This window comes from Nannospalax galili, unplaced genomic scaffold (assembly GCF_000622305.1).
Source record: "Nannospalax galili isolate Female #2095 unplaced genomic scaffold, S.galili_v1.0 scaffold475, whole genome shotgun sequence".
NCBI classification, from domain to species: domain Eukaryota; kingdom Metazoa; phylum Chordata; class Mammalia; order Rodentia; family Spalacidae; genus Nannospalax; species Nannospalax galili.
Window position 1 is genome coordinate 3855374 of NW_008339435.1, and position 27676 is coordinate 3883049.

General features: G+C 38.0%; 1 protein-coding gene across 1 annotated transcript; it reads left to right on the forward strand.

The window, feature by feature from the left end:
* Positions 1–1209: 1209 nt before the first annotated feature.
* LOC103734963 (bile acid receptor-like) lies at positions 1210–27676 on the forward strand. The gene is made up of 11 exons (XM_008834037.2): positions 1210–1268; positions 10056–10182; positions 13387–13749; positions 15292–15432; positions 17218–17360; positions 17453–17557; positions 17688–17787; positions 18651–18764; positions 21944–22069; positions 23627–23740; positions 26446–27676. Exons 2-11 carry the CDS (start codon positions 10119–10121, stop codon positions 26691–26693), a joined length of 1518 nt encoding a protein of 505 aa, XP_008832259.1. The 5' UTR covers positions 1210–1268; positions 10056–10118; the 3' UTR covers positions 26694–27676.

Consider the following 27676-nt stretch of genomic DNA (forward strand, 5'->3'; position numbering starts at 1 on the left):
TGCCACCACGCCGGCAGAGTGTTAAATCTCTTAAGGTATAATTTTGAGCCAATCTTCGGAATATTTTATAATCAATACAAATGAATTAAAGTACCATGTTCCTTACTCTTTGGTAGATAGATTAAAAAATGTGCAATATGGGGCCTACTACTAAAAAAGTTGGCACAACAGGGAGTGGTGGTGCATAGCTATAATCCTAGCACTTGGGAGGTGGAGGCAGGAGGATCAGAAGTTCAAGATCATCCTCAGTTTCATAACAAGTTCAAGGCTAGCTTGGACTATATGAGACCCTGTTTCAAAAAAAAAGCAAAACAAAACAGCACAATACTATGTGATATTCCCTGTAGAGGATGAGAATCTTGCCGACTCAGCATGAACTTAACAACTAGAAAATCAGAAACTAGATTAATATTAAAGCCTTGAGACATCAGGTCAGAGATATGACTATAAAAACCAGAGTTTAATGATGGAGCTGCCTGCAACCTTGCCTCCATAGGAATGCCTTCAAGGAATGATATCATGAGCCTAAGCAACATCTTCAAAAATGAGAGTGAAGTTATTTAGGTATCTTGCTCAACTGCTTGCATTTTTGTTGAGTCGCATCTTGGTTACTAATTAGCTATAAGAATTTGAGCAAGTATTAATATCCATTTGTGTTACAATTTTTATGAAAGTGGAGAGAGAGGATAACATATGCATCTAACATTGTACTAGCTTGTGAATTATTAATCATATTTCTAATTAGTTTAACAACTTTTTCTGTAGGGAAAAGAAGATGGAGATAAGTTGAATTTTCATAGCTCCTGTGCGCATGGCTTTTTCAATCAACGCAGACTTCCCTCACTTTCTGCATATATTACTTATTAGTTTGTAGAGACCCAATGTTTTATAGTAAAGTAGAAGAATATCTAATTCAATGAAGAAAACAAAGTATTCATTAAATAAACAATGAGGAGCCCTGGAGAGTGTGACCTGCAGGTCTCCAAGGCCTGGATCCCCAATGATCTGGTTATATTTTGATTTATGTCAGCTTGTGATTGCCCTTGTTTTGACCTAAGAGAGGATTGCGTGGGAAGTTTGTCTGTGAGATAGAGCTGAAGCACTGCTCTGCAGAGTGTCTGGAGCCTAAGTGGATGCAGTGTCCCCTGTCTAACCCCTGATAAATAGGGGAAAGGCCCACTCTGCTCAGCTGGGAAGTCCAAGTTGTTGCTAAATGTATGTACTCATTTTGTGAGGAAAAGGACAACCTATAGTAGTATAACCCAATTGTGAGTATTTTATCTTCTGTTTTTTTAGCATAAAATTCATATAAAAATTTAACATAAAATTATAAAATGAGATGATTTTGTAATCTTATGCTGCCTAAATTAAAAATGAGTATTAATTTTGTTGTCAATTTAAATGATTACTAAGCTGTATAATGTAAATAAAAAGTGTTTTTGAGATCTTTAGTTCTATCATCATCACAAATTCTTCTTGCAAAGTTGATTAAGCTGATTACTACTATAGAGTCAAGCTATAAAAACAATTTTCTCTTAAAAATAAGAATTTAGTTGGGTAAAGAAAATTAGATCGTAATTTCATTCTCACTTATAGGAGCATAAAGCAATTTTGGACTTTAGTTGACTTAGTTGACATTTGATGTAGTAATACATGTTGTTTAAGAATGATGTTCACTCACTATTTGCTAAGTAGAATTTTTTTTTAAATCAAGAACTTATTGATAATGTTTTTACTATTGAAAGAATAGATTATAAGGAAATTCAAAATGACATGCAATATATTCTGATGCATATTACATCTTTGTTGAAGATGGTATGATGATATGATTATGAACTCTACTCTAGAGTAGGGAAACAGATACAAATGATGTTTCTATATCTCTGAAATATAGAAAATAATTTCATAGCCATTAATTTTTTAAATGTTAGCCTACTTTTTCTGCTATCATTCTTAATCTATGAAAGTTACTGAACATAATGTTTAACATAAAATTATAATATGAATTAGATACTTTTATCTCTTAAAACTATGTGTACAATTATATGATTCTTTTTGTTTGGACTATTTAGAATAGGTGAATTCATTGAGAAAAAAGTTGATTAATATTTTATTAGTAATTAATACACTGTTAATATTGGCATTAATATTGTCAGGCATTCCGGAAAGCGGAATAAGGAATGACTGCTGATGGGTATGGGATTTGGGGAAGTTATTAAAACTCTCTGGTATTAGATGGTGAAGGTAGTTGAATCTGATATGAATATTCTGAATTCCACAGTTAGGATTTAATTTTATGTTACTTATATGTCAATAAGCTACCATCAAATCCTTTGATTAGCCATGGAAAAATGCCCTCTGTATTCTGAAATGCAAAGTATTAATAAATAAGAATCAATAAACCTTAATTTCTGTTGTTAAAAGATATTCTTCCTTCCTCTATGTCTGTAAGCTTTGGCTGGTGACTTTTGGCTCATAGAACACTACCATGCAAAACCATTTTATAATTTTGTATCAGAGAAAAACTCTGCCTTGCAAAACATTTTTTAAATTATGTGCCATTTGTTAAAGCTACTGTAAAAACTGAAATGTTTTTCTTGTAAAGTGTTTGCTTTTCAGCTATATTAATTCATACCATTAATTCATTTGCAATTCAAGTGACACATGACGACAGTAAACTAAAAATGGAAAACTCCCTAACACGTATTTTTAGGTCTCAGAAAGCAATATGCTTTTTTCCTGTTAAAGTTCTAGATATATATGTGAAAATCTCCTAAGGACAATATCTGAGTAAAGAAGAGGGCGTGCAAAGTCGTTTATAGAATTAAGTATATTTTCAATAGAATGCCAATGACAGTTTGTGGAAAATACACACATTTCAATAAAAGCTATACTTATTAAAGAAAAATAAGACTTTGTCCATGCCAACTTGATTTTCTTGAAAAAAATCCTCTTATAACTAAGTTATTTTGTTTTAAATGAATTTCCATTGAAACTTCTTTCTTTAGCAGAGCAAAAATTATTTTTTTCATGTTTCTAGGCTACTAATAATATACTTGAGTTGAAAAATTACATTTATTTGCGTGTGTGTGTGTACCATGAAGTGCATGTGGAGGTCAGATAACAACTAGCAGGAATCAGTTTTTTCCTTCCATCTTGTGGATCCCTAAGATTGAACTCAGGTTGTCAGGCTTGGTTGCAGGTGCCTTTACCTACTGAGCCATCTTGCTGGTCCTACTTCAATGTTTTAAAACTAATTTTGTGAATGCTTTAAAAAATAAAAAAAATGGGGCTGGAGAGATGGCTCAGCAGTTAAGAACACTATTCTTGCAGAAAACCCGTGTTTGAATCCCAGCACACACATGGCAGCTAACAACTGTCCCTAACTCAAGTTCCAGGGGATCTGACAGTTTCTTCTGTTCTCTGCGGGCATTGCACAACATGACATGACGTGGGTGCAGTTATCTACATGCAGGCAATATATGCATGTACATAAAATAAAAATAACAAAATATTTTTTAAAAAATAAAAAACTAAAAAAAATTGTTATTTTTTTCTTCACTTCTTTTATTCTTAAGAATCTCTCACAATATTAGGATACTGAACATAAGATATACATCCTACCAGGCATGGTGGCACACACCTTTAATCCCAGCACTTGGGAGGCAGAGGCAGGCTGATATCTGTGAGTTCGAGGCCAGCCTGATCTACAGAGTGAGTTCCAGGCAGCTGGAGCTACAGGGAGACCCTGTCTCAAAAAGACCAAAAAAAAAAAAAAAAAAACCAAAACAAAAAATCAAACCAACCAAACAAAAAAGATATACATCCTATAAATATACATTACAATCAGTGGAATATTTAAACTAAAAAAGACCAAGTATTCACCAAACATCTGGTTTACTTCAAGAAGAGGTATCAACACTGAGCCTCCCATAATGTCCAAAGGAGAGTGTTGGAAATAACCCACCCACTGCCTTGCTCCCATTAGTAGAGCAGTTCTCAGCTGGGGGTGTATAACTCAGTTTGTAGAGAGCTTGTCTAGCCTGGGCAAAGTACTAATAATAAAAGGTAAATAATAAATTTTAAAAATTTATTATTTTTATTTTATGTGTATGCATGTATGTAAGTGCACCCATGTCACACAATACTGTGGAGGACAGAAGAGGTTATCGGATCCCCTGGAACTGGAGTTATGGGCAGTTGTTAGCTGCCATGTGGGTGCTGAGATTTGAACCTGGGTCTTCTGCAAGAACAGTCAGTGTTCTTAACCACTGAGCCACCTCTCCAGCCCCCAAATACTTTTTTTTTTTGAGATAGGGTCTCCCTGTAGCCCCAGCTGTCCTAGAACTCACTATGTAGACCAATATGGCCGTGAACTCACAGAGATCCACCTGCCTCTGCCTCCCAAGTGCTAGGACTACAGGAGTGCGCCACCACGCCCGGCTTCCCCCCCACCCCAAATACTTTTTAAAAATTTTAAAATTTTTGATCTTTTTGAGACAGGCTCTCCCTGTAGCCCCAACTGTCCTGGAACTCACTGTGTGGACCAAGCTAGCCTTGAACTCACAGGGATCCACCTGCCTCTGCCTCCCTAGTGCTGGGATTAAAGGCATGTACCACTATACCTAGCTTCATGAATACTTTATTTTTTAAAAAAATTTATTTTACTGTGCATAATACTACAATCCTCCTATTAAACATTAAAAACAAGAACTTTTAATTTGTGAAAAGTCTTGCATAGAAAATAATGTAGGCATGATTCTGAGCACCTAAGAGATGCACATTTAATATTCGGAAAGGGACTGCTTTATCGAAGTATTATTTATGTATATATCCCATATGCCCAGGAGTATAACTCATCCATAAGCTGATGAAAACAGATCTGATGTAGACAGTATTATTTGGGATTTTATTTCCTGATGTTAGAAGAAGAAGGCCTTAGAACACTAGTATTCATAGCTTGAATCCTGACATTATTATAAGGTACTTCTGTGTTGTCAGGATATCACCAGTTTTGTTCAATATACTAACTCTGGCTTGTGACCCCTTAGCCAGCAAATTCTGTATGTAAACAACTGATTGCTTTTTGATTTTCAGTTTCCTTTAGTTGTTTAATATTGTATTAAGCTTAATGGTAAATACAATCATTTTAAAAGGAGGATGAACAAGTTCAAGATTCCATGTTCATTTGTAATGTTCTAGAATCTAATTGATACTCAATAGAGAAGCTTAGAAGGAACTAGACAGTATTGCTAAAAACAGTACACAAATTAAACTAGAAACATTTTTTTGAGAGTCTCATGTAGCCAGGCTGACCCTGAACTTACTTTGTAGCTGATGATGGCCTTTAACTCTGGATTCCCCTGTTTCCACTTCCCAAGTACAAGGGTCACAAGAGTACACCACCACATTCAACTCAGAATTCTTTTATTATGCAGAGGCAACTGATTTACAGCAGTGGAAAAACAGAAGTACATAGTGACTGATCCAGTTGTTGCTGGGTTTTAGTTCTCAAGGAGATTTCATATTGAAAGTACATTTACCTGGAGGTACTACCCTTCAAACAACTATTATTACGGCAGCAGAGGATGGGGAGGTTCACATGCTTTTAAAGGAGTCTAGATCCTACTAGGTGAGACAAGAGACAGATTTCAGAGATATTACTGTTTGAAACATCTTTATAGATGTAGAAATCTTACTGATGGAACTGTTACATTAGTAATAGATCAAAGTAAAAGTAAAAAAAAAAGACCAAAAAAGAAAAAAAACCCTAATCTCTGGGGGCTGGAGAGATGGCTGAGTGGTTTAGAGCAGTGGTTGTTCTTGCAGAGGACCTGGGTTCAATTCACAGCACCCACATAGTGGCTAACAACTGTTCGTAACTCCAGTTCTAGGTGATCTGACACCCTCTTCTGACCTCCATAAGCATTTGAAACATGGGTGCACTTACATACATGCAGGCAATATACTCCTGTACTTAAAATAAAATATTAAAAAAACATAATCTCTCTGAAGCCATCTCAGAAGTGTGTCATGTATAAGTATTTTTGGCATGATTAAGAAACCCATTTTTGCTGGACCTGGTGGCAAAGGCCTATAACCCTAACCCTTGGAAGGTAGGGGCTGGAGGAACAGTAGTTCAAGACCAACCTGGGCTACATGAGACCCTCTCTCAAAAACCAACTAACCAACAATCAACCAACCAACCAACCAACCAACCAACAAAACAACCAACCAACCAACCAACCAACAAAACAACCAACCAACCAACCAACCAACAAACCAACCAACCAACCAACCAACCAACAAAACAACCAACCAACCAACCAACCAACAAACCAAAACCAACCAACCAACCAACCAACTAACCAACCAACCAACCAACCAACCAATCAACCAACCAACCAACAAAACAACCAACCAAACAACTCTCTAAACCTCCTGTAAAACAATAAAACCCACTTTCTTCTTTTTTAAAAAAAAATTTATTTTATGTGTATGAATTTGTTTATTTTTATTTTTATCTGTAAGAGCTTTTTGATTGCACTGATATAAGTGTACCATGTGCAGGCAATGCCCATGGAGGCTAAAAGAGGTGTCAGATCCCCTGGAACTGGAGTTGCTAATGGTTACTAGTCACCATGTTGATGTGGGCACTGAACCTCCAAGTGTAGCCAGTGCTCTTAACCAGTGAGTCATCTCTCTAGCCCCCACCCCCTTTAAAGTATAGCCCTTTTCTGCTTTCTTTTTGACTCAATGTCTCTCTGTTGTAGCTCAGGCTGGGCTCACACTAATGATCCTCTTGCCTCAACCACCTGAAGTATGTAGCCTCATGCCAAATTTCTTCTTCCTCCTCCTTCTCCTCCTCCTCCTCCTTTTCTTTTTCTTTTCTTCCTCCTCCTTCTCCTCCCCTCCTTCTCCTCTTCCTCCTCCTTTTCTTCTTCATCTTCCTCCTCTTCCTCCTCCTCCCCTCCTCCTCCCCCTCCTCTTCTCCCCCCGCCCCTCCTTCTTCTCCTTTTCCTTCTCCTTCTCCTTCTCCTTCTCCTTCTCCTTCTCCTTCTCCTTCTCCTTCTCCTTTTGTCTTTTTGAGACAGGGTCTCCCTGTAGCCCCAGCTGACCTGGAACTCACTATGCAGATCAGGCTGGCCTGGAACTCTCAGAGATCTACCTTCCTTTGCCTCCAGATGCTGGGATTAAACCCACTCAAACTTATTTTCTTATAGTGGAGAGAATAAAGCTACAAAATATGATGGCCGGGGCTGGAGAGATGGCTCAGCAGTTAAGAGCACTGACTGCTCTTACAGAGGCCCCGGGTTCGATTTCCAGCACCCACATGGAGGCTATGAACCGTCCTTAACTCCAGTTCCAGGGGAATCCTCATCTGACCTCCGCAGCATTTCACGACACGAGTGCATTCATATACATGCAGGCAATGCACTCATACACATAAAATAAAAATAATAAATAAAATAGTAAAAAAAACAGTGTTTACAAAATACTATGGCCTTTGAGATAAATTTTTCTCCAATAACTTCCAGCTTCAAAACTGATTTCCTGATTAATTCTAGTCAAAGATATATCCTTTTTTGGAGTTCTTTTCTAGGAAATAACAAAAACAAGGATTTTCCCCATAAGGAATGGTCTTAGAGTTTAATAATTTTTCCTCATAACTTTCACTTTTTGTTTTCCTATTGAAAGTAAAACACAGGGAATGGAGAGAAGGCTCAGCAGTTAAGAGCACTGGCTGCTCTTGCAGAGCACCCGGGTTCAAATCCCAGCACCCACATGGCAGCTGACAACAGTCTGTAACTCCATTTCCAGGGGATCCAATGCCCTCTTCTGTCTTCCACAAGCACTGCATGACACAATTGCACTTACACACATGCAAGCATAACACACATACATATTTTTAAAAAAGTAAAATGCTTTTTTTCCAGTAACTAATAAACTGTTGTCAGTAATCAAGCAGAACCAAAATCAATGTTTTAATATTTATTTTATTATAGTGTTATAGATGGCTCAGTGGTTAAGAGCACTGACTGCTCTTGCAGAGGACCCGAGTTCGATTCCCAGCACCCACATGGTGGCTACAAACCATCCTTACCTCCAGTTCCAGGGGAATCCGAAGCTCTCTTCTGACTTTCGTGGCATTGCACGACACGGGTGCACTCACATACATGAATAATAAAAAAAAATTAAAAAATAAAAACCAATAATTAGAAGTTAGAAGGTTAGAAAATATTATGAAGTTGTTCTCCTCTTTAATTTCCTTAGTATTCATGAAAAAGTCTACTTTTTTTTCCTACTTCATCTTAATTTATAAATGGAAATCTAAGAACTATTAAAATAACAAATTAAAAAATTTAAATTATTTATATTTTAATTTTCATTTTCCATGTATTAGTGTTATGCCTACATGTATGTAAGTGCACCTGTGTTGTACAGTGCCTGTGGAGGTCAGAAGAGGGCATTGGATCCCCTGGAACTGGAGTAATGGATGGGTTGTTAGCCACCGTGTGGGTGCTGGGATTTGAACTTGGGTCTTCTGCAAGAGCACCCAGTGCTTTTAACTGCTGAGCCATCTCTCCAGCCCCTAAAAAGACAAATTTTAAAGGTTTATTTTTCATTTATTCAGAGACAGGGTCTCACTATGTAGACTGGGCTTTGCCTCCCAAGTGCTGGAATTAAAGGCATGCACCACCGTGCCCATCTTTAAAGATTTATTTTTATTTATGTGTATGTGCATGTGCCTGGGTGCCAATGGAAGCTAGAAGAGGACATTGAATTTCCTGGAACTGGAGTTACAGGTAGTTGTGAGTCACTTGATGTAAGTGTGGGAATCGGAACTCAGGTCCTCTAGGAGAGCAGCAAGAGCTCTTAATCACTGAGCCATGTCTCCAGCCCACTAGAACAATTTTGGGAATTAGCTATTGCCAAGAATTGCATTGAGTTTTACATACCTTAATCCATTTCTTCCACCAACTATGCCAGGATTTTAGTACTTCTACAAAGAAGCTAGGGTTTAGAGACAGTTTTAATAAATAATCCATAAATAAGTGGAAAAACAATGTTTGAGGTCTGACTTGAAATTTAATATACTTTCAAGAATTACAATTATTATTACCAAAATTTATTAATTCATCTATAAAGGCTAAGTGATAAGAAATTGGAATATTTAAATAACTTGGTGTTTGGAAATATGAAAAATCAGTATTTTTTGATTAAAATGGTAATGTCTCAGGTATAAATTCTACTATATTCTTCATTTTTCTTTTGAAAGATTTATTATTTGTGTGTGTGTGCGTGCGTGTGCATGTGTGTGTGTGTGTGTGTGTGTGTGCACATGCCACATGTGGACTCCTAGGACTGTGGAGTTGTTTTCACCTTCACATGGGTTCTGGAGGCTAAAGTCAGGTCTCCAGGCCAAGTGCTTTTACCTGCTGAGCTATCCCTACAGTCTAAATTTGCATATATATATATATATATATATATATATATGGCTCTGGGTGTGGTGGTGCACTTCTTTAATCCCAGCACTTGGCAGAGATAGGTGGATTTCTGTGACATCAAGGCCAGCCTGGACTACATAAAGAGTCCCAGGCCAGCTGGAGCTACAGGAAAAATCTGTCTCAAACCCTCCTCCACCCCCCCCAAAACACCCAAACAAAACTCACCAGGTTTGGTGGCACAAACCTTTAACCCCAGCATTAAGGAGGCAGATGCAGGAGGATCTCTGTGAGTTCAAAGTAAACCTGGTCTACACAGCAAGTTTCAGGCCAGGGTTGCATAGTGAGACTCTGTGTCAAAAAAAAATTCCATTTAATTTTTTTCATTGTTTTTTGATACAGGGTCTTGCTATGTATCTCAGGCTGGTCTTGAACTTACTATATAGTCTTGAGTAGTTTCAAACTCATGGTAATCCTCCTGCTTCAGCCTCCAAGGTGCTAGGATTACAGGTGTGCACTACCATACCTGGTTTTACATTGTAATTTTATCAAATCGGTATGATTTGATAATCATTCTTTCAAGAAGTCTGCCACATTTTTCCCCTTCAGGTTTTATTCTGAAAGTGTCTAGCACTGCTGAAGTAAACAAAACAGTGAGAATTGGACCAGAGAATGGAAAATGCCTATGTCACTCCAACGGATGGGTATTATCTTGCAGAACCCATGCAGTACTATGGTATGTAATAATAATAATAAAAAAACCTACAATATAATTGTGAACAAATTTTGTGTGGGGGAATTGTGATTAATTACAGCGATTTAACAAAAAAATTAATAAAAAACCAATGACTTTAAATTACTTTTTATGGGAGAAAATAATTTTAAAAACCAGTAATATATTGTAAATCAAAATCAAATGGAAAGAAAGGCACAGTAGTTTAAAATTGTGTGAGATAAAAAAAGGATTAATATGCAAATTTGAAGTTCTTTTCAAGGATTAACTGAGGCAGATCTTTATGCAATTTAGTAAATGTACTTTACAAATAGCTATACTTGAAATTTTAATCTTAATAGAAGTTTTATAAAATGAAAATAAATGGAAAAAAAGAATTCAGGCGACACTAGAAATTTCCTACAGAAGGATAAGGCAATCATATAAATTTAATCTTACATACAATTAAAAAAATTTTTTTTGAGACAGGGTATCCTTGTAGGCCCTGGAACTTGCTGTGTAGGCCAGGCTGGCCTCAATCTCACAGAGTTCCTTCCACTTTGCCTCTGCCTCCCAGTCCTGGAATTAAAGGTACATGCCACCACATCTAGCATACATACAACTTTTTTTTTTTTTGGTCTTTTTGAGTCAGGGTTTCCCTGTAGCCCCAGCTGGCCTGGAACTCACTATGTAGACCAGGCTGGCCTTGAATTCACAGAGATCTGCCTGCCTCTGCCTCCTGAGTGCTGGGATTAAAGGTGTGTGCCACCATGCCCAGCTACATACAGCTTTTTAACAATAATTTAAACTCCTTTACATGGTATGAAAAAGAGGTAGTTAAAGGGGCTCCAGTAAAAGACCCTTCTTTTTTTTTTTTTTTTTTTTAAATTCATTCTATAAATGTTACTGCTAACATTTTTCTTTTATTTGTTGTGTTTTCTACAAAACTGGAGATCGAACCCAGGGCCTTGTGCATGCTGGGCAAGTACTTTACTCCTGAGTTATGGCAATATTTTTCTTTTCTTTTTTAAAATATTTTATTTATTATTTTTATGTGTATGTGTGTATTGCCTGCATGTAGGTAAGTGCACCCATGTTGTGCAATGCCCACAGAGGACAGAAGAGGCTGTCGGATCCCCTGGAACTGGAGTTACAGACAGTTGTTAGCTGCCATGTGGGTTCTGGGATTCGAACCTGGGTCTTCTGTAAGAACAGCCAGTGTTCTTAACTGCTGAGCCATCTCTCCAGTCCTAGCAATATTTTTCTTATATCAGGCTATTTGGTATTTCTTCAATACTGCATTGGTGTTGGATGTATGATTGTAAATGACTTACGTCAACTAATAAAAATCATCCTGCTTACTGATCTTGAGGGTAGAATTTTGAAGATAATTTTAAATCTAATCATCTGGTGACAACATTGGGAAAAGTACAATGAACAGTTGCTCACATCAAGCATCTAGTATTTCTGGGTTCTTTTGGAATCAATATTTTGAATTTAAGTTTGGTAATTATCTTGTAAGTAGGACATAAGCTGTCACTTGGGAGCTTCTGGTAATTGTGATAGTAATACCTCATGTGCCATTTTATAGTTTTTAATGTACTTTTTAAATAATTATTGTGTGTATTATATGTGTGAGTGTGGGTGATTTTGTGCTACAGCAAGTATGTGGAAGTCAGAGGTCAACTTTCAGGAGCAAGTCCTCTCCTTCTACTTTGTTTTTGAGGCAGGATCTCACTCACCTTTTCTGCCAGGCTGCATCCTCCAGGCAAGCTGATCCCCGAGATTCTGGGGATTCTTGTCCCTGCCTCCCATGTCACTGAGAGAGTGCTGGGATTGCAGATACATACCACTGCATCTGGCTTGAAGTGGGCTCTGGGTATTGAACTCAAGTCATCAGGCTTTTACTAGCTGAGCCATTTCAAGGCCTCCAATAAGTGCTTTTTAAGAATCACATGTGTGTGAGTGCAGGCATTCGTGTAGAAGTCTGAGGACAATCTTGAATGTTAGCCCTCACTTTCCATCTTGTTTGCCTTTTTGGGCATTGCTATTTTGTGTCCCCCTTGCTAGAGGAGTGCTGGGAGTACAGATACTCATTTCCGGTCCAGTTTATGTGGGTTCTGAGATCAGAGCTCAGATCCTCGTGCTTACACAGCAAGGGCTTTAGCCCACTAAACCATCATCCCATTCCCACTTGTGTGTTAAAAACTATCTTATTTCATTTTATTTTTATAATAACCCTTTGAGAAAGATAAATCAATCTCTATATAAACAACAAAACAAGAAAGTAACAGATCAGGCTACAAATTTTAAAAGAGTAGTAACACATTACATGAGAAGTTCAAACAAAAGGTCAGGATATTTTTGTTGTCGCTGTTGTTTGAAAAGTGTGTTTTTTTTCTTTTGGGGTGAGATAATTTGTTAATTCATATTATTTATGACTTTACTAAAAACAGTTGTAGCTGTTTAGAGATCATGGCTCAAGAGATGCATGGAGTTGAATCATCCTTTAGGCACAAGGATTTTTAGAGCTGACAACACGGTATAATCTGAAGTTAAGTTCAGCAGGCCTAAGACACATGTTCTTTTAAGGTCCCTTATGGGGAAGTAGGGAGGAGGGGCTGTGCCTGAGGACAGAATCAAAAGTAAGGGGGTCAAAAGTTGGTTGACATGACCAAGTTAGGGTAAGAGGCACTATCTTTTTCTGGCTAGGGGGACTGTGGAAGATTTCCCCAGGAAGCAGGCCTAGATAAACTGACTTGAGCCATGGCAGTGGTCAGCCTGACTCTGGACCTGGGCTGGGAAGCTGGATGCGTTCTTACTGTGCTTTCAGCCTTCTCCAAAAATTTAGGGCTTTGATACCTGGAAGGTCTGTTTCCAGGAGGGACAAGCTCCCCACTTACATGCTATGGCAGTAACTACAACAAGGAAATTGCAGAATATAGGGAAAAAACCTTCAGTTCAAAATATGGGAAATACATTTCCTTAAGGAGAGAGACTAGATTGGCATAGGAGCCTCTGTTGCCCTTTTTTCTGGCTCCCGACCTGCTGCTGCACACCTCTGGGGTTGTAGCATATATCAGGTATTGAGTTCCATTTACTGTGTGCCCATTATGCAAGTTCCAAGATGTAGTGGACATATTGAGAATAACAACTTTGAAATTTGAAAACAGTTATGAACTTTTGACTTTTTTAACCATTTATTCTTTTTTATGTTAATAAAACTAGATATTTTACCTGAACAAATCCATTATCAATCATCTGACACTGATTTTCAAGAATCACCTTATTGCCAGTATTCTACTGCTCAGTTCCCTCCAACATTACAGCCCCAATCGTTGCAAAGCCATTTCAACACATATAGCTTGGATTCACAGTACAGTGGTGGCGGATGGTTCGGACTTGATTCTTGTGAATTAAATCAATCCACTTATGTGGTTGTTCATGATGCTGAAGATGGATACCCTGAGATGCAAATGTCCAGACCAATCTGTTCTTCACGCTGGAAGGGACAAGGAGAGCTCTGTGTGGTCTGTGGTGACAAGGCATCAGGATATCACTATAACGCACTTACTTGTGAAGGTTGCAAAGGTAAGGACAAAGTTAAACAAAACTGATAAGGCCAGGCATGGTATGTATGCCTTTAATCCCAGCACCCAAAAAGCAGAGGCAGGCAGATCTCTGTGAGATCAAGGCCAGTCTGGTCTACATAGCAAGTTCCAGGCCAGCTGGGGCTACAAGGGGACCCTGTCTCAAAAAAAAACCAAAACAAAAAAAACCTCAGCACAACAACAAAACAAAAACTCATAAAAACGTCCCCTCAAAAGAAAAAACTAAAACAAAAACACAAAACAAAACAAAACTGATAGCTTAGCTGGAGAGTCACAACATTTCAGACGTGTAAAAATATGTTTTTAAAGTATGAGAAAAAATTAGGGAGAAGCATGTTCAGAGGGATCAATCTGTGTGATCAAAGATGTGAGAATAAAATGTAAAGTTTATTCAGTTTTTTTTTTCCTTTTTTGATGAGGACTTTCACATTCAAGTACAAAATTCAATATGAACAAAGCAAGCAAAAGGTTTTCCTATAGAATTTAATGTAGGAACAAAAATGACTTTAAAAAAGATCTGAATGTTAATTAGTATATCGAGAGAGAGAGAGAGAGAGAGAGAGAGAGAGAGAGAGAGCATGCGCATCCCTGTGCAAAGATCTTTACTGAGCAGTTCCTTCTAGGGTGGGATGACCTGCAGCCACAGGCCTGCAGCCAGGCACTGCACTGCCCTGCCTGACATCTCGGCTTGAACTCAGCATGACATAGATTGTCCATGGTCAGCAGAACAGGAGTGTGGGCTCCAGCAGCCACTTCCACAGGGGCACATTGTTGAGAAGCTTTTTGATCAGGTCCATGTGTGCTAGCAGCATGCAAAGGCAGCAGTAAGTATACCAGGCCTGCTGCAGCCCCAGACTTTCCACTTGTTGCCAATGTTTTTCTCCTAGTTTTGTTTTAAACTGGGAAACCTGTTTATTTATTTATTTATTTTTTATATATTTAAAAATATGTTATTTATTATTTTTTTCTATGTGCATGAGTGTATTGCCTGCATGTATGTGGATGCACCTGTGTTGAGCAATGCCGCAGAGGTCAGAAGAGGGCTTCGGATTCCCCTGGAACTGGAGTCAAGGATGGTTCGTATCCGCCATGTGGGTGCTGGGAATTGAACCCGGGTCCTCTTCAAGAGCAGTCAGTGCTCTCAACTGCGGAGCCATCTCGCCAGGCCCAGAAACCTGTTTTTTAAAGGGAACTTGAGAGACGCTTTGTGAGATTTTGGTATTTTGTAAAATATAGTATTAAAATGCTAATAAATAATTTACCTGTAGTAGAGCAGGGAGCTGTCTTAATGTAATAAGGCCATTTCAGATATGATTATTGAATTAACCTCTGGGTGAAATATATCAATTAGGAAAGGATTACATAACTTTCCAGATAAATGTATGTTAAAAAAACTCTATTAAGGAACAAACTCTCATTTTATTGAAATAATCTAATTGACTTGTTTACTTTAAGGTGCATAATAAAAATGAAAAAATAACTAAAAATACCAATGCTAAACTCTGAAAAATGTTGTTATTAGGTTTTTTCCGACGTAGCATCACCAAAAATGCAATATATAGTTGCAAGAATGGTGGTCATTGTGAAATGGATATGTACATGCGCAGAAAATGTCAAGAGTGCAGACTGAAAAAGTGTAAGGCAGTGGGGATGCTGGCGGAATGTAAGTGCAATTTGTTTGTGATTTTGTTTTGTTTTCTGAAGGGGATTTTAAACTTTTCCAACCTTACTGAGTACTTAAAGCTTTCTTCAAGTGTCATTTTGAACACTGACGTATTTGTTTGGGTTACATAGACTTAGCAATTACCACTCTAACTAGCTATTTCCATAAACATTACTCTGTGCTATAGTGCTGTAATTTTGGAATCAATCATGTTTTCATCTTCATTAGTTCTTGTATTTTCACATTACTTAATCTAAAGTTATATAATGTATTAATAAGGAGCAAAATTTAAAGTTCATAGTTTCCAAAAGCTCACCTGATATCTAGGTATATGAAGCCTTCTAACAGTTGACACATGGGTCAGTTAGTCTCTGTCTCTAAAAACTATCACATTTGGGGTTTGGGGTTAGGGCTTCAATATATGAAGTTTGGGAGACACAATTCAGTAAATAGCAGTCCCTGAAAGTGTTGTCTTTTATTTTATTTTTGAGTCAGGTTCGCTATGTACCCTGGCTGTCTTGAACTCGATATGCAGACCAGGCCTCACAGAGATCTGCCTGCCTCTGCCTCCCAAGTGCTGGGATTAAGGGCATGTCCTATCATGTACACCTAAAAAGTTGGCTTTTATCCTACTGCAGAAAACATCTGTGAAAGGGAACTCAGGGTCTTCTGAGGTATTCTATAAATAAAATGAGCCACCCTGTAACATAAAGGAATTATGCCAGGGCAAAATAAAAGAACTGGTAAGAGTGTTATTTTTGTGGTTGGTGCATAAATAGCATCCAAATGTCATTCTCTTGTGTCCAGATTCCTGCCATCCTTGCTGCAGATTTTCATATTACACTCACCCTTAACTTATCCTAATACTGTAATGTCAGTACTGACATGTTTTAATTGCCTTCATGTTTTTTCATGTTCTTGTTCTTTGACAAATAAATCATTTAGAAGAGGCCAAGGCTGTGGTTTTGCCCTATACTTCAGCTCTTTCTTTATTTTTATACAATCTATATTGTTTATACTTATGAAAATGGTAGCTCTATTAATATTTGGATAATTGTAGGAGTGATTTACGGTAACTACTTCTGTTCTAGTAAAGGTACCAGTTTAAGATTTAAAAACTTTATAAAAGGAACAATCCCCAAATAAAACTTTTTCACATTATAAAAAAGAGTATCATTGCCTTGCCTGGTTCATAGGAAAAGTTGACTAAGATTATTTTTAAAATCACAAGATCAACTCTCTTGACTTTATGATATAAAAATCACTGGTAAAAGTTATAGATATGGTAGCTCTACTTTCTTTACCAAGAGATATTCTATATTGCTTCCAAGAAACAATTAGTGTGGAGATTTCTTACATAAAAATGTAAACATAATTTGGAAATGCAAAATTTCTATTTTTATTTTTTGTTTGGGGTAAATGTATTTTCAAGCAGACAAGGTAGCTATGGAAGGAAAAACACAAAGAAACATAGGAACCTTTTTTTTGTCTCCCTGTAGGCCCAGGTGGCCTGGAACTCACTATGTAGACCAGGCTGGCCTTGAACTTACAGAGATCTGCCTGCCTCTGTCTCCTGGGTGCTGGGATTAAAGACATATACCACCATGCCCATTGAAATATAGGAAATTTAATTGATATGCACATGCACAGGGCAAGTCTATGATCATTTAAGGCATGATCTATGATCATTTAAGTCTATAATGCGCTTAAGGCATTTTTTCACTAAATCCTATGATGTTATTTGCTGTGTCAAAACCACTTTGTGTGAATTTTGTAATATCACAGGTTTGCTCACAGAAATCCAATGTAAATCAAAGAGACTTAGAAAGAGCTTGAAGGCGAAGAGTTCTTTTCACTCTGACGTCAAAGTGGAAGAAGAAGGAGCAGACAGCAAACTTGTATCATCCACCACGAGATCTGGAAAAGCGGCAAGACTTTTCTTCTTGAGCAGTCTTTTGTTTCTTTAACAATACCTTGTTTAATAGGCATACTTTACAGATTCTGCTCTGCTTCCTTACAGACTCAGCAAAACCTGGAGCTAACTCAAGAGGAGCATCATCTTATCAGTAACATAGTGGCTGCTCATCAAAAATATATGATTCCTTTAGGGGAAACAAATAAACTTGTATGTATTCATTACTGGCAAGAAAGAATTTACAATTAATTATATTAGGAAAAAACAGCAATAACAGTTAAAACTTCAATAATCTGAAAGAAAAGAATAGTTATTAATTTTATTTCTTTTTATGGATTAGGTGCAGGAATATGCCAGCCCTCAATTAAGTTTTTTGAGATTCTCAGAGACAGCAGTCCTATACATTCGTGGGCTAATGAATTTTACCAAGGGACTCCCAGGTAAAATTTTTTGTTTTATTATTTTATAATTAATTTTTTATTTACTTTTATTTTATATGTATGAGTGTTTTGCCTGCATGTATATGTGCAATGCCTATGGAGGTCAGAAAAGGACATTTGATTTCCTGGAACTGGGGTAATAGACAGTTGTGAGCTGCCTTGTGGGTGCTGGGAACCAAACCCAGATCAGTCAGTGTTCTTAACCTCTGACTCATCTCTCCAGCCTCAAATTCTTTAGTTTAAACAAAAGGGACATTATAATAAAATAAAAAAACCTTTCATTTGGGGGCTGCATATATAGCTCAGTGGTAGAGTGCTTGCCTAGCATGTGTGAGGCCCTGGGTTCAATAGCAAAACCTCTATTTTCTACCAATGCTACTTCTGGCTACAGAAACATATTTATTTTGTTTACTTCAATTAATCAGGTAGATGGAAAAACTGAATATTTAAAAGCATTATTATAATGACCTTTTTTTTTTTAATGGACAAGGAAACAAAATTTCCTCTATAATACCAAAAACAAGCCATGGTTGACCAAAACATGTATTTACAAGTACAGGGAGATAACTCAGTTCCATTACATATTTATACGTACATGTAACTCATTTTAAAAACACATTCAAGGCTAAATCAACCATGTTTAATTTGTCCTTGACATAAGAAAAGTATTACCTAGTACTGATGAAAGTGCCCTAAAATTTTACACTTTTACACTGTAAAAGAATTTTATTCAGATTTGAATTTACATACTTTGGTTATTCCCAGGAAGCATTTAGGATTGATAAATAAATAAACAATTTACAGTATTGACTACCTGAACATTATCTTCTCATTATCTATTTCTTCACATTCTTTTTTTAAAGGATTTGAAACTTTGACCAATGAGGATCAGACTGCATTACAGCAAGAGTCAAAAACAGAAGTGGCATTCCTTCACGTAGCCCAGCTTTACAGTCGGAGAGAATCAATCTTCAAAAGTAAAAAAAGACTTGCTTTTAGCTTTAATATAGTTATATTAAATTTAACAACAAATTACATAACATTAAACACACACACCCATATATATATATTTTTACACACACATATCCAGGTTCCACATTTTTAAGTACTTTGTTTTTGAGCTAGGATCTCATGTAGTCCAGGTTAGCCTAGAATTATTATTATTATTATTATTATTTTGGTCCTTTTTGAGATGGTCTCCCTGTAGCCCCAGCTGACCTGGAACTCACTATGTAGACCAGGCTGACCTTGAGCTCACAGAGATATGCCTGCCTCCTAAATTCTGGGAGTAAGGCATGCATCACCATGCCTGGCACCTAGAATTATTTTTAAAAAAATTTTATTGGGGCTGGAGAGATGGCTTAGCGGTTAGGAGCACTGACTACTCTTGCAGAGGACTCAGGTTCGATTCCCAGCACCCACATGGCGGCTACGAACTGTCCTTAACTCCAGTTCCAGGGGAAATTGAAGCCCTCCTCTGACCTCCGCAACATTGCACAACACGGGTGCACTCACATACATGCAGGCCATACACTCATACACATAAAATAAATAAATAAATAAAATATGTAAAATTTTTAAATTATTATTTTATGTGTATGAGTGTATTGCCAGCATGTATGTAAGTGTATCTGTGCCATGCAATGCCCTTGGAGGTCAGAAGAGGGAGCTGAATCCCCTGGAGGTGGAGTTGTTAGCCACTATGTGGGTGCTGGGAATCAAACCCAGGTCCTCTGCAAGAGCAGCCAATGTTGTTAACTGCTGAGCCATCTCTCCAGCCTCCCGTAGTTGTGGGATGTTGTAATAGTCTCCATCTGTTATAATAAGAAGCTTCTCTGATGAGTAGTGAGAGGCACACTTGTCTGTAAATATAAGGATACATACTTAATGCCCATTCAATAGGAGGGAATTCATGCATGGTACTGTAACACATAGCCAAGTACACATAGTTGGAGAAATCATAAACCCTAGAGAAGAACCCATTTCTGCCACTTACCTAAACCACTGCAATTTCTTACTGTAGTCTAAATATGATCCTTGTATTTACAGACAAGTGAACCTGCCACTACTCATCAAAGAAACTTCGTTTTTTAATAGATGCAGACTATCTTGAAAAATTTTAAATCTTTTTGAGACAGGGTCTCCCCGTAGCACCAGCTGGCCTGAAACTCGCTATGTAGACCAGGCTAGCCTCAATCTTACTGAATATCCCCTGCTTAAAGGCCTGCATCACCACGTCTGGTGTATTTTGAATTTTGATCATATTCACTTCTCTCCACCCCTCCTTCAGGATCACCCCACATTCCCCTCCCAACTTCATCATCTCTTTTCTTCCTCCTTTTGTTTTCCTTTAAATAAATAACCCACTGAGTCTAATTTGTGCTGCCCATGTGTGACTGGGTACAGGGCCATCCAGTGGAGCATCGCAAACTTACTAGGGTCCCCTCCCCAAAATACTGACTCTTCCTCCCCTAGCAGGCTTCAACTGTCAATAACTCTTCAGCTAGGGGTGGGGGCTGGTATGCCTCCAAGACAGTCATGCAAGCATGTCTTTTTTTTTTTTTTTTTTTTTGAGACAGGGTCTCACTATGTAACCCTGGCTAGCCTGAAACTCACTATGTAGACCAGGCTGGCCTCAAACTCACAGAGATCTGCTTACCTCTACCTTCCAAGTTCTGGGATTAAATGTGTACCACCATGCCCATCAGACAGGTATTCTTATTAGGAGGATTTTAGTGGATGTTTAAACACTAAGGAGGTGATGATTCTATAATATAGTATTGAAGAGGTCAGATGAGGGAATCAGATCCCCTGGAGCTAGACTTATAGATGGCTGTTAGCTGCCATGTAGGTGTTGGGAACCAAACCCATATCCTCTGCAAGAGCAGCCAGTGTTCTTAACTACTGAGCCATCTTAGCCCCAGAAGCAGATTAATAAATTTATTTATTATTTTTATTTTACATGTATGAGTGTATTTCTTGCATGTATGTAAGTGCATCCATGTCATGCAATGCCCACAGAAATCAGAAAGCTTCAGATCCCCTGGAACTGGAGTTACAGATGGTCATTAGTTGCCATATGGGTTCTGGGAAATGAACCCAGGTCCTCTGCAAAAGCAGCCAGTGCTCTTAACCAGTGAGCCATCTTTCCAGTCTCAGGAGCCAATTTTTTTTTAAACCAATATTTTCATCAAAGTAGTTTTTAAAAATTTTTCTAAACCCTTAGAATAGAGCAGGAAACCCATCATTGTTCTAGTGTGTGAATACAATAGGTTAAGCCATGAAGTTATATGTTGACTAAGGATGTAGGAAGAAACAAAATGGCATCTTGCCAGTGATGCCAGCTGCCTTTACTAACTGTACTTGCTACAATGAATAACCATCTGTTTTGTTTGCTTATTCATTGGCTGCTCTTCCCTGCCCATACTAGTCTGGAAGGTTGCTAAAGACTAGGTAGGCCCTTGATTCATGATTGCTTTAATAGTGGTTCTATAAGAGGCTCCTCCATAGCATAGCCACTGATGAGGCAGAGGTGATGCATGGATGGTGTGTGTGTGTGTGTGTGTGTGTGAGTGTGTGTGTGTGTCTAAGAAAGTCATTCTTTATAGTATCATGGAAAACTCATTTTTGGAGGGTCTTCTCTACTATATAAAAAGAACTTTTTTTTTTTAATAAGCCAGGCATGGTGGCGCACGCCTGTAGTCCCAGCACTTGGGAGGCAGAGGCAGGTGGATCTCTGTAAGTTCAAGGCCAGCCTGGTCTACATAGTGAGTTCCAGGACAGCTGGGGCTACAGGGAGACCCTGTCTCAAAAAGACCAAAAAAAAAAAAAAAAAACAAAAAAACTATTAATCTAGCTTTATGTTTCAGTAATAAAAATTGTAAAGGTATCTTTCATTTTATTTTTTTGAGGCAGGGTCTCATTATGCAGCCTTGGTTGACCTAGAACTTGCTATGTAGTCCAGGCTGTCCTTGAACTCACAGAGTTCCACCTGCCTCTACTGTGATTAAAGGCAAGTGCCACCAGACCTGGCTAAGCTGTCATTTTTGTGGAATGTTTCTCATCTAAAAGTTATGCTTGGTTCTGAAATAGATTGAATTTATTATCCATATAAAGATTAGAAAAAAATCAAACTTTATTCTTTTTTCTTTAATAGGTAATATGAGAATGTCAAAACACTCAGCTCATATACTGAATACCCATAATCATAGTGGTGATAAAAATATTGCTTATTCTTTGGAAAGCTTTTGCAAGAATGACTATCCTTCTGCTACTCTAACTGGTAATTATTGTGCATACAAAATATTATACTGAATGGAGATGTCTTATTTTCTCCCCTCTTCAAAAGGTGCCCAATTTTATTACAGGGAGCAAACAAAACCCTTCCCATGTAGAAGAAAATCCTTTCTCTTTTCCAGGGTGATGAATGTGCCTCTTGGTCCGTTTGTAGGCTTACCTGTTAGGGTGCTTCTGTATTGGTTAAAGAATTTGTAGGGATGGCTGATTCATTTGTTAATGCTGTGCAGATCACCAATGAGCACTCTACTTCTTTGAAAATTTAATTTTTTCCCCACCCCACCCCCCTTAAAATTTAATAATTTTTTTGAGACTTTCATGCATGAGTACTGTATTTCCATCATTTCCACTCCTCCCTCTATTTCCTCCAGCTCTTCCCATGTGCCTCCACTCCGTCTCAAGTTCGTGACTTCTATACTTTTGATTGTTATACATATACATATATATGTATTATTGTTGCAGGCACATATATGCATATAGTATATCTATGTACACACAATCCACTGAGCCCATTAAAATTGCTCTTATATGTGTATTTATGGATGACCACTTGAGACTGGATAACACATCAGGAGCCTCATCCTGGAGAAGACTGAGGATTCTATATAACCATTTTCTTCATTTGGCTATATCGCTGCAATTCATTCTCTATTTATTCATTTTTGTTTTTTTTTTTGAGACAGTAACTTCCTGTAGCCCCGGCTGGCCTGGAACACACTATGTAGACCAGGTTGGCCTTGATCTCACAGAGATCTGCCTGTCTCTGCCTCCAGAGTGCTGGATTTAAAGGCCCATGCCAACCAAACCTGGCTCTTATTTCATATTTAGATGAAAAGCCATATGGGGCCTCTGAGTCATTCTTTGGGATGCTTTTCAAAGGTTCCCAGGATGCTGATGTTGTCATATACTCCCAACAGAACCCTCTTTTCATCCCAGTAGCAACCACTGCTTTGGGCAAAAGTATGGGCTTTTCACTGGGCAATCCAGGAACACCAAGAAAGAAGCTCAGCAGGCCAAAGGCACTCAGTCTCAGAGCCTCCTACTTGGTTCAAACTGCATTGCTCTGATTTTTCTCTCCATAGCACACCAAAAATGAGCAGAGAGTGAGGATCAGGCATGGCCTTCCAGTGTATGACAAGAGGAACCGGGTGGCCCTCACACAGGCAGCCACCCCGAGCTTCACCCTTGTTTCCTTTTCCTTATACTATTTTGATTAAAAGAAAAAGATAATTATGGGGCTGGAGAGATGGCTCAATGGTTAAGAACACTGGTTGTTCTTGCAGAAGATCTGGGTTCGAATCCCAGCACCCACATGGCAACTAATAACTGTCCTTAACTCCAGTCCCACGGGATCAGACAGCCTCTTGGGATCTCTGCAGGCATTTCACTGCTCGGGTGCTCTTACCTACATGCAGGCTATACATGCATACACATAAAATAAAAATAATAAATAAAATTTTAAAAAGTTTTAAAAAAGATAATTACTATGTGTTTGATTCTGCCGATGTTCTGATGAAAATACACTTATATTAAATCTTTTTAGGTATTACTAGAGAATTTATTGCCTCACTGTTTTACTTCTACAGAAGAATGAATGAACTTAGCATAACTGATACTGAATACGCCCTGCTTACAGCAACGACTGTGCTTTTCTCAGGTAAAAACCATCAGCAGTGAGACTCTGGATGAGATTTGGGAATGGGATGCCAGATGGAGCTCTTGGTTATTAAATTATTAGCTGTAGCCAAATGAACCAATTTTGTTTCATCATAGTGTCCTTCTCTATGAAAATTCCTTTAAGCCCGTGACTGTGTTGTAGTTTCTTGCATCTTAAAAAAAAAAGCCTTTTTGGGGCTAGAGAGATGGTGCAGCAGTTAAGAGCTGACTGCTTTTGCAGAGGACCTGGGTTCGATTCCCAGCACCCACATGGCGGCTACGAACCGTCCTTAACTTCGGTTCCAGGGGAATCCGACGCCCTCTTCTGACCTCCGCGGCATTGCACGACACGGGTGCGCTCACATACATGCAGGCAATACACTCGTACACATAAAGTAAAAAATAATAAAGAAAATATTTTTAAAAATCCTTCTTAGCTGGGCGTGTTGGTGCACACCTGCAGTCCCAGCACTTGGGAGGCAGAGGCAGGCGGATCTCTGTGAGTTTAAGGCCAGCCTGGTCTACATAGTGAGTTCCAGGACAGCTGGGGCTACAGGGAGACCCTGTCTCAGAAAAAAAAAAAAGAAAAAAGAAAAAAAAAAGAAAGAAAAAGCCTTCTTGATATTACAGCCCATTTTCTATGTGCTCCCAAGTCTTCAATCCACTTTATAGAACACATTTCTTTAAAGCCTTATCTATACCCCAGTCTCTTTTACTCCTCCTCCTCCTCTTACACTCTCCTGAATTCTCTGCACTCAGATTTTGTTCCATCCTCTCCACTCCAACATAATTTGTCAGTGTCTTCAGGATTTTGACACTGCTGATTCCAGTGGACCATTACTTGACCCATCAGCTGCATTTCACAGAGAATGTTACATGTGCTTTTTTAAAACTGGTGTTTTTAAACAACACTTTCATCACTTATCTTCAGTTGATCCTTGTTTGAACCTTTTTTCCAGAAAAAATTACATTGTGTGTGTGTACCATAGTACATGTGTGGGGATCAGAGGACAGTTAGGGAAGTTGGTTCTCTCCTTCTACCATGTGGGTTCTGGGGATTTAACTCAGGCCATCAGGCTGAGTGAAGGTGGCAAGCGTCTTGACCTGCTGAGCATCTCATGGCCCTGACATATTTTTTCTTTCACTTGATTTCCAGAACACCATCTTCCCTCGATTTCCCCTGTTTATAAGCTGTTCTTTTTGTGTTTCTTTTGTTCATCGTCCTTCATCTTTCAGTCACAAATATGAGTGTGCCCTAGGGCTCTGCTTTCTTCTGCATTCATTCCTTTGTGATCTCATCTATCTCACAGCTTTAAAGCCCGTACTTATGCTTGCCACTCCCACACTTAAATACTGATGTGGCGTCTCCCCCAGAGTCCATTAAATTGCCTCTTCAAGATTTTGATTTGGATGTCTATCAGGCATATGAAACTTAAAATGCCCTAAATGAACTCCTGAAATCCCTCTACCCCATTCTTTTATAACTTTTCCTCTATCTCAACTAAACGATGTATCTATCTTTCAAATTGCATGCACCAAAATTGTTTTAAAAAGCTTTAACTTTTTTCTTTATCCTATAACCATTTCAAATATGTAACAAATCTGTTGGCTCAACCCTTAAAACATACCTAGCGCTTAATCATTTTTTACTGTTTCTAGCCCAATCAGCCTAATTGAATTAATTTTTCTAACTAGCTTTTCTGATTCTGTCCTTGGCCTCTCTAGAGTCTATTCTCTGTATTAGTAGCCAGACAAATTCTTTAAATGTAAGTCAGGTCATGTCATTCCTCTGTTCATACCCTCCAATGGCTTCCTATTTTACATAGATTAAAGCCAAAGTTCTTTCTATTATTGTCTACTATTATTCCTTTTTCTTACCCCACTCCAGCCACACTGCTTTTGACATAGATGTCCCAAGAGCATTTTAAGCAGGCTCTTGCTACAGATTCCATGGTTCTTTCATACATCTTTTGCCTGGAACACTATTTTTGCTCAGATACTCACATGATACCCTCCTTCACCATCTTGGGTCTGAGCTAAATGACATTGCATCTCTGATTAGTCTTTTAAAATAGCTACCACCCGTCCACCCTAGATTCTCTTTCCCTATTTACTTTCCTCTATAGCACATCACTGTTAAATTCTTGCTTTGTCCAGAAGAAAACTGAACCCCGATACTTTCTAATATTTATCATTGTGAAATGAAGAACAATGAACAAAGGAGACACAAAACGAACAGCTAACAGGGAAACTCAAGAGAGGACGATATTCTTCTTAGGTTTCTGTAGAAGCCTACCTTGAGCCATCTCATGGCCCTGACATCTTTTTTGTTTCGCTTGATGTCCAGAATTTGCACTTTACTTCCTATTGACTTTGGGAAATGGCTTAATATTTTAAAGTTTCAAGCACTGTGTTGGCTGCTATTATATTCTTAAATTTACTTATTGACCTTTCCCTTCATGCACAACTTTATGGAAATTTCTTAATTCCTTGTTTCAGAAAGCTCATCTGCAAAATGGTGAGAAATTCAATTTATTTCATAGACTATTGTGAAGATTAAATAAAATAATGAATGAAGACAATTAGCAAATCTAGCATGTATTAAGGCTTCTCTAAGTATTTATAAGATTTAATAACTACATTGTGTTAATGAACTCATTGCTTCTACCACTTCATAGTATGCTTTAAGATAAATATGTTTTTCAGATCGTCCATGTCTTAAAAATAAGCAACATGTAGAAAATTTACAAGAACCAGTTCTACAAATTTTATTTAAATATTCAAAAATGCATCATCCAGATGACCCGCAGCACTTTGCGCATCTCATAGGGAGGCTTACTGAACTAAGAACTCTGAGTCACAGCCACTCAGAAATCCTCAGCACCTGGACAACACAGGACCCTAGACTGGCTACGTTATTCTCTGAGAAATGGAACTGGTATTCACATTGCTGAAATTTTAGAATGTTGTGGTTTGCCTTGAATTTTCTAAATCTAAATTGGATAACTGACTTGCAAAACATGACAGGACTGCTGTGCTACCAATATATCACTGACATCAGAAGGCTCAACACATTTTGTGGAGCATCAGCCTCTCAGTAAATGGACACTGAAGATTCTTTTCAAGATTGGATGAAAAAGAAACAATAGAGCCAATGTTCTGGCACAATTCCTGTACTTGGGAGACTGAGGCAGGTGGATCATGAGTTTGAGACCATCCTGGGCTGTGTAGCAGGATCCTGTCTCAGAAAAAAGATTTAAAAAAATGAGAGCAATGGCTATTGCTTTTACTAAAGAATCCTCACATGAAGAAACTCCATTTTTTTCATTTTACTGAAAACATATAATGTAGACATATGAAAAGAATGTTAGCTAGAGGAAGAATTTGTACTTAGAAGGCAGTTTGCATACCTCATTGATTAAGGCCAGGTTGATGGATTAAGAAGTTAATGTTCAGAACCTTTTCCTATTATAGCACTTCATGAATGATTAAAGGAAAAAAACTCTTAAATTATATTTTTTTGCATTTTAACTAGTATATTCCAATTATACATAATGATGGTTTCATTATGAAATTCAGACATGTATATAAGATGGTTGTATTTTCCACCTAGCCCCCACCACTCACCTGCTGCTGCTGCCCTTCTTGTCCTCTGATAGTCTTCTTTCCACTTTCATGTCTTTAAAAATGATAGATTCACACATCTGAGAAAACACTTGAACTTGGCCTGAGTCAGGTTTATTTCACTTAACATGATGACCTCCAGTTCTATTTTTTTTCTGCAAAATTACATAATTTCATTCTATCTAATGATTGAATAATAGTGTGTGTGTAACACATTTTACCCATCTACCTTCTGTTGATGTGTATCTAGACTGATTCTATATCATATTTATTGTGAATGGTGCTGCAATAAACATGACCCTAGGTATCACTA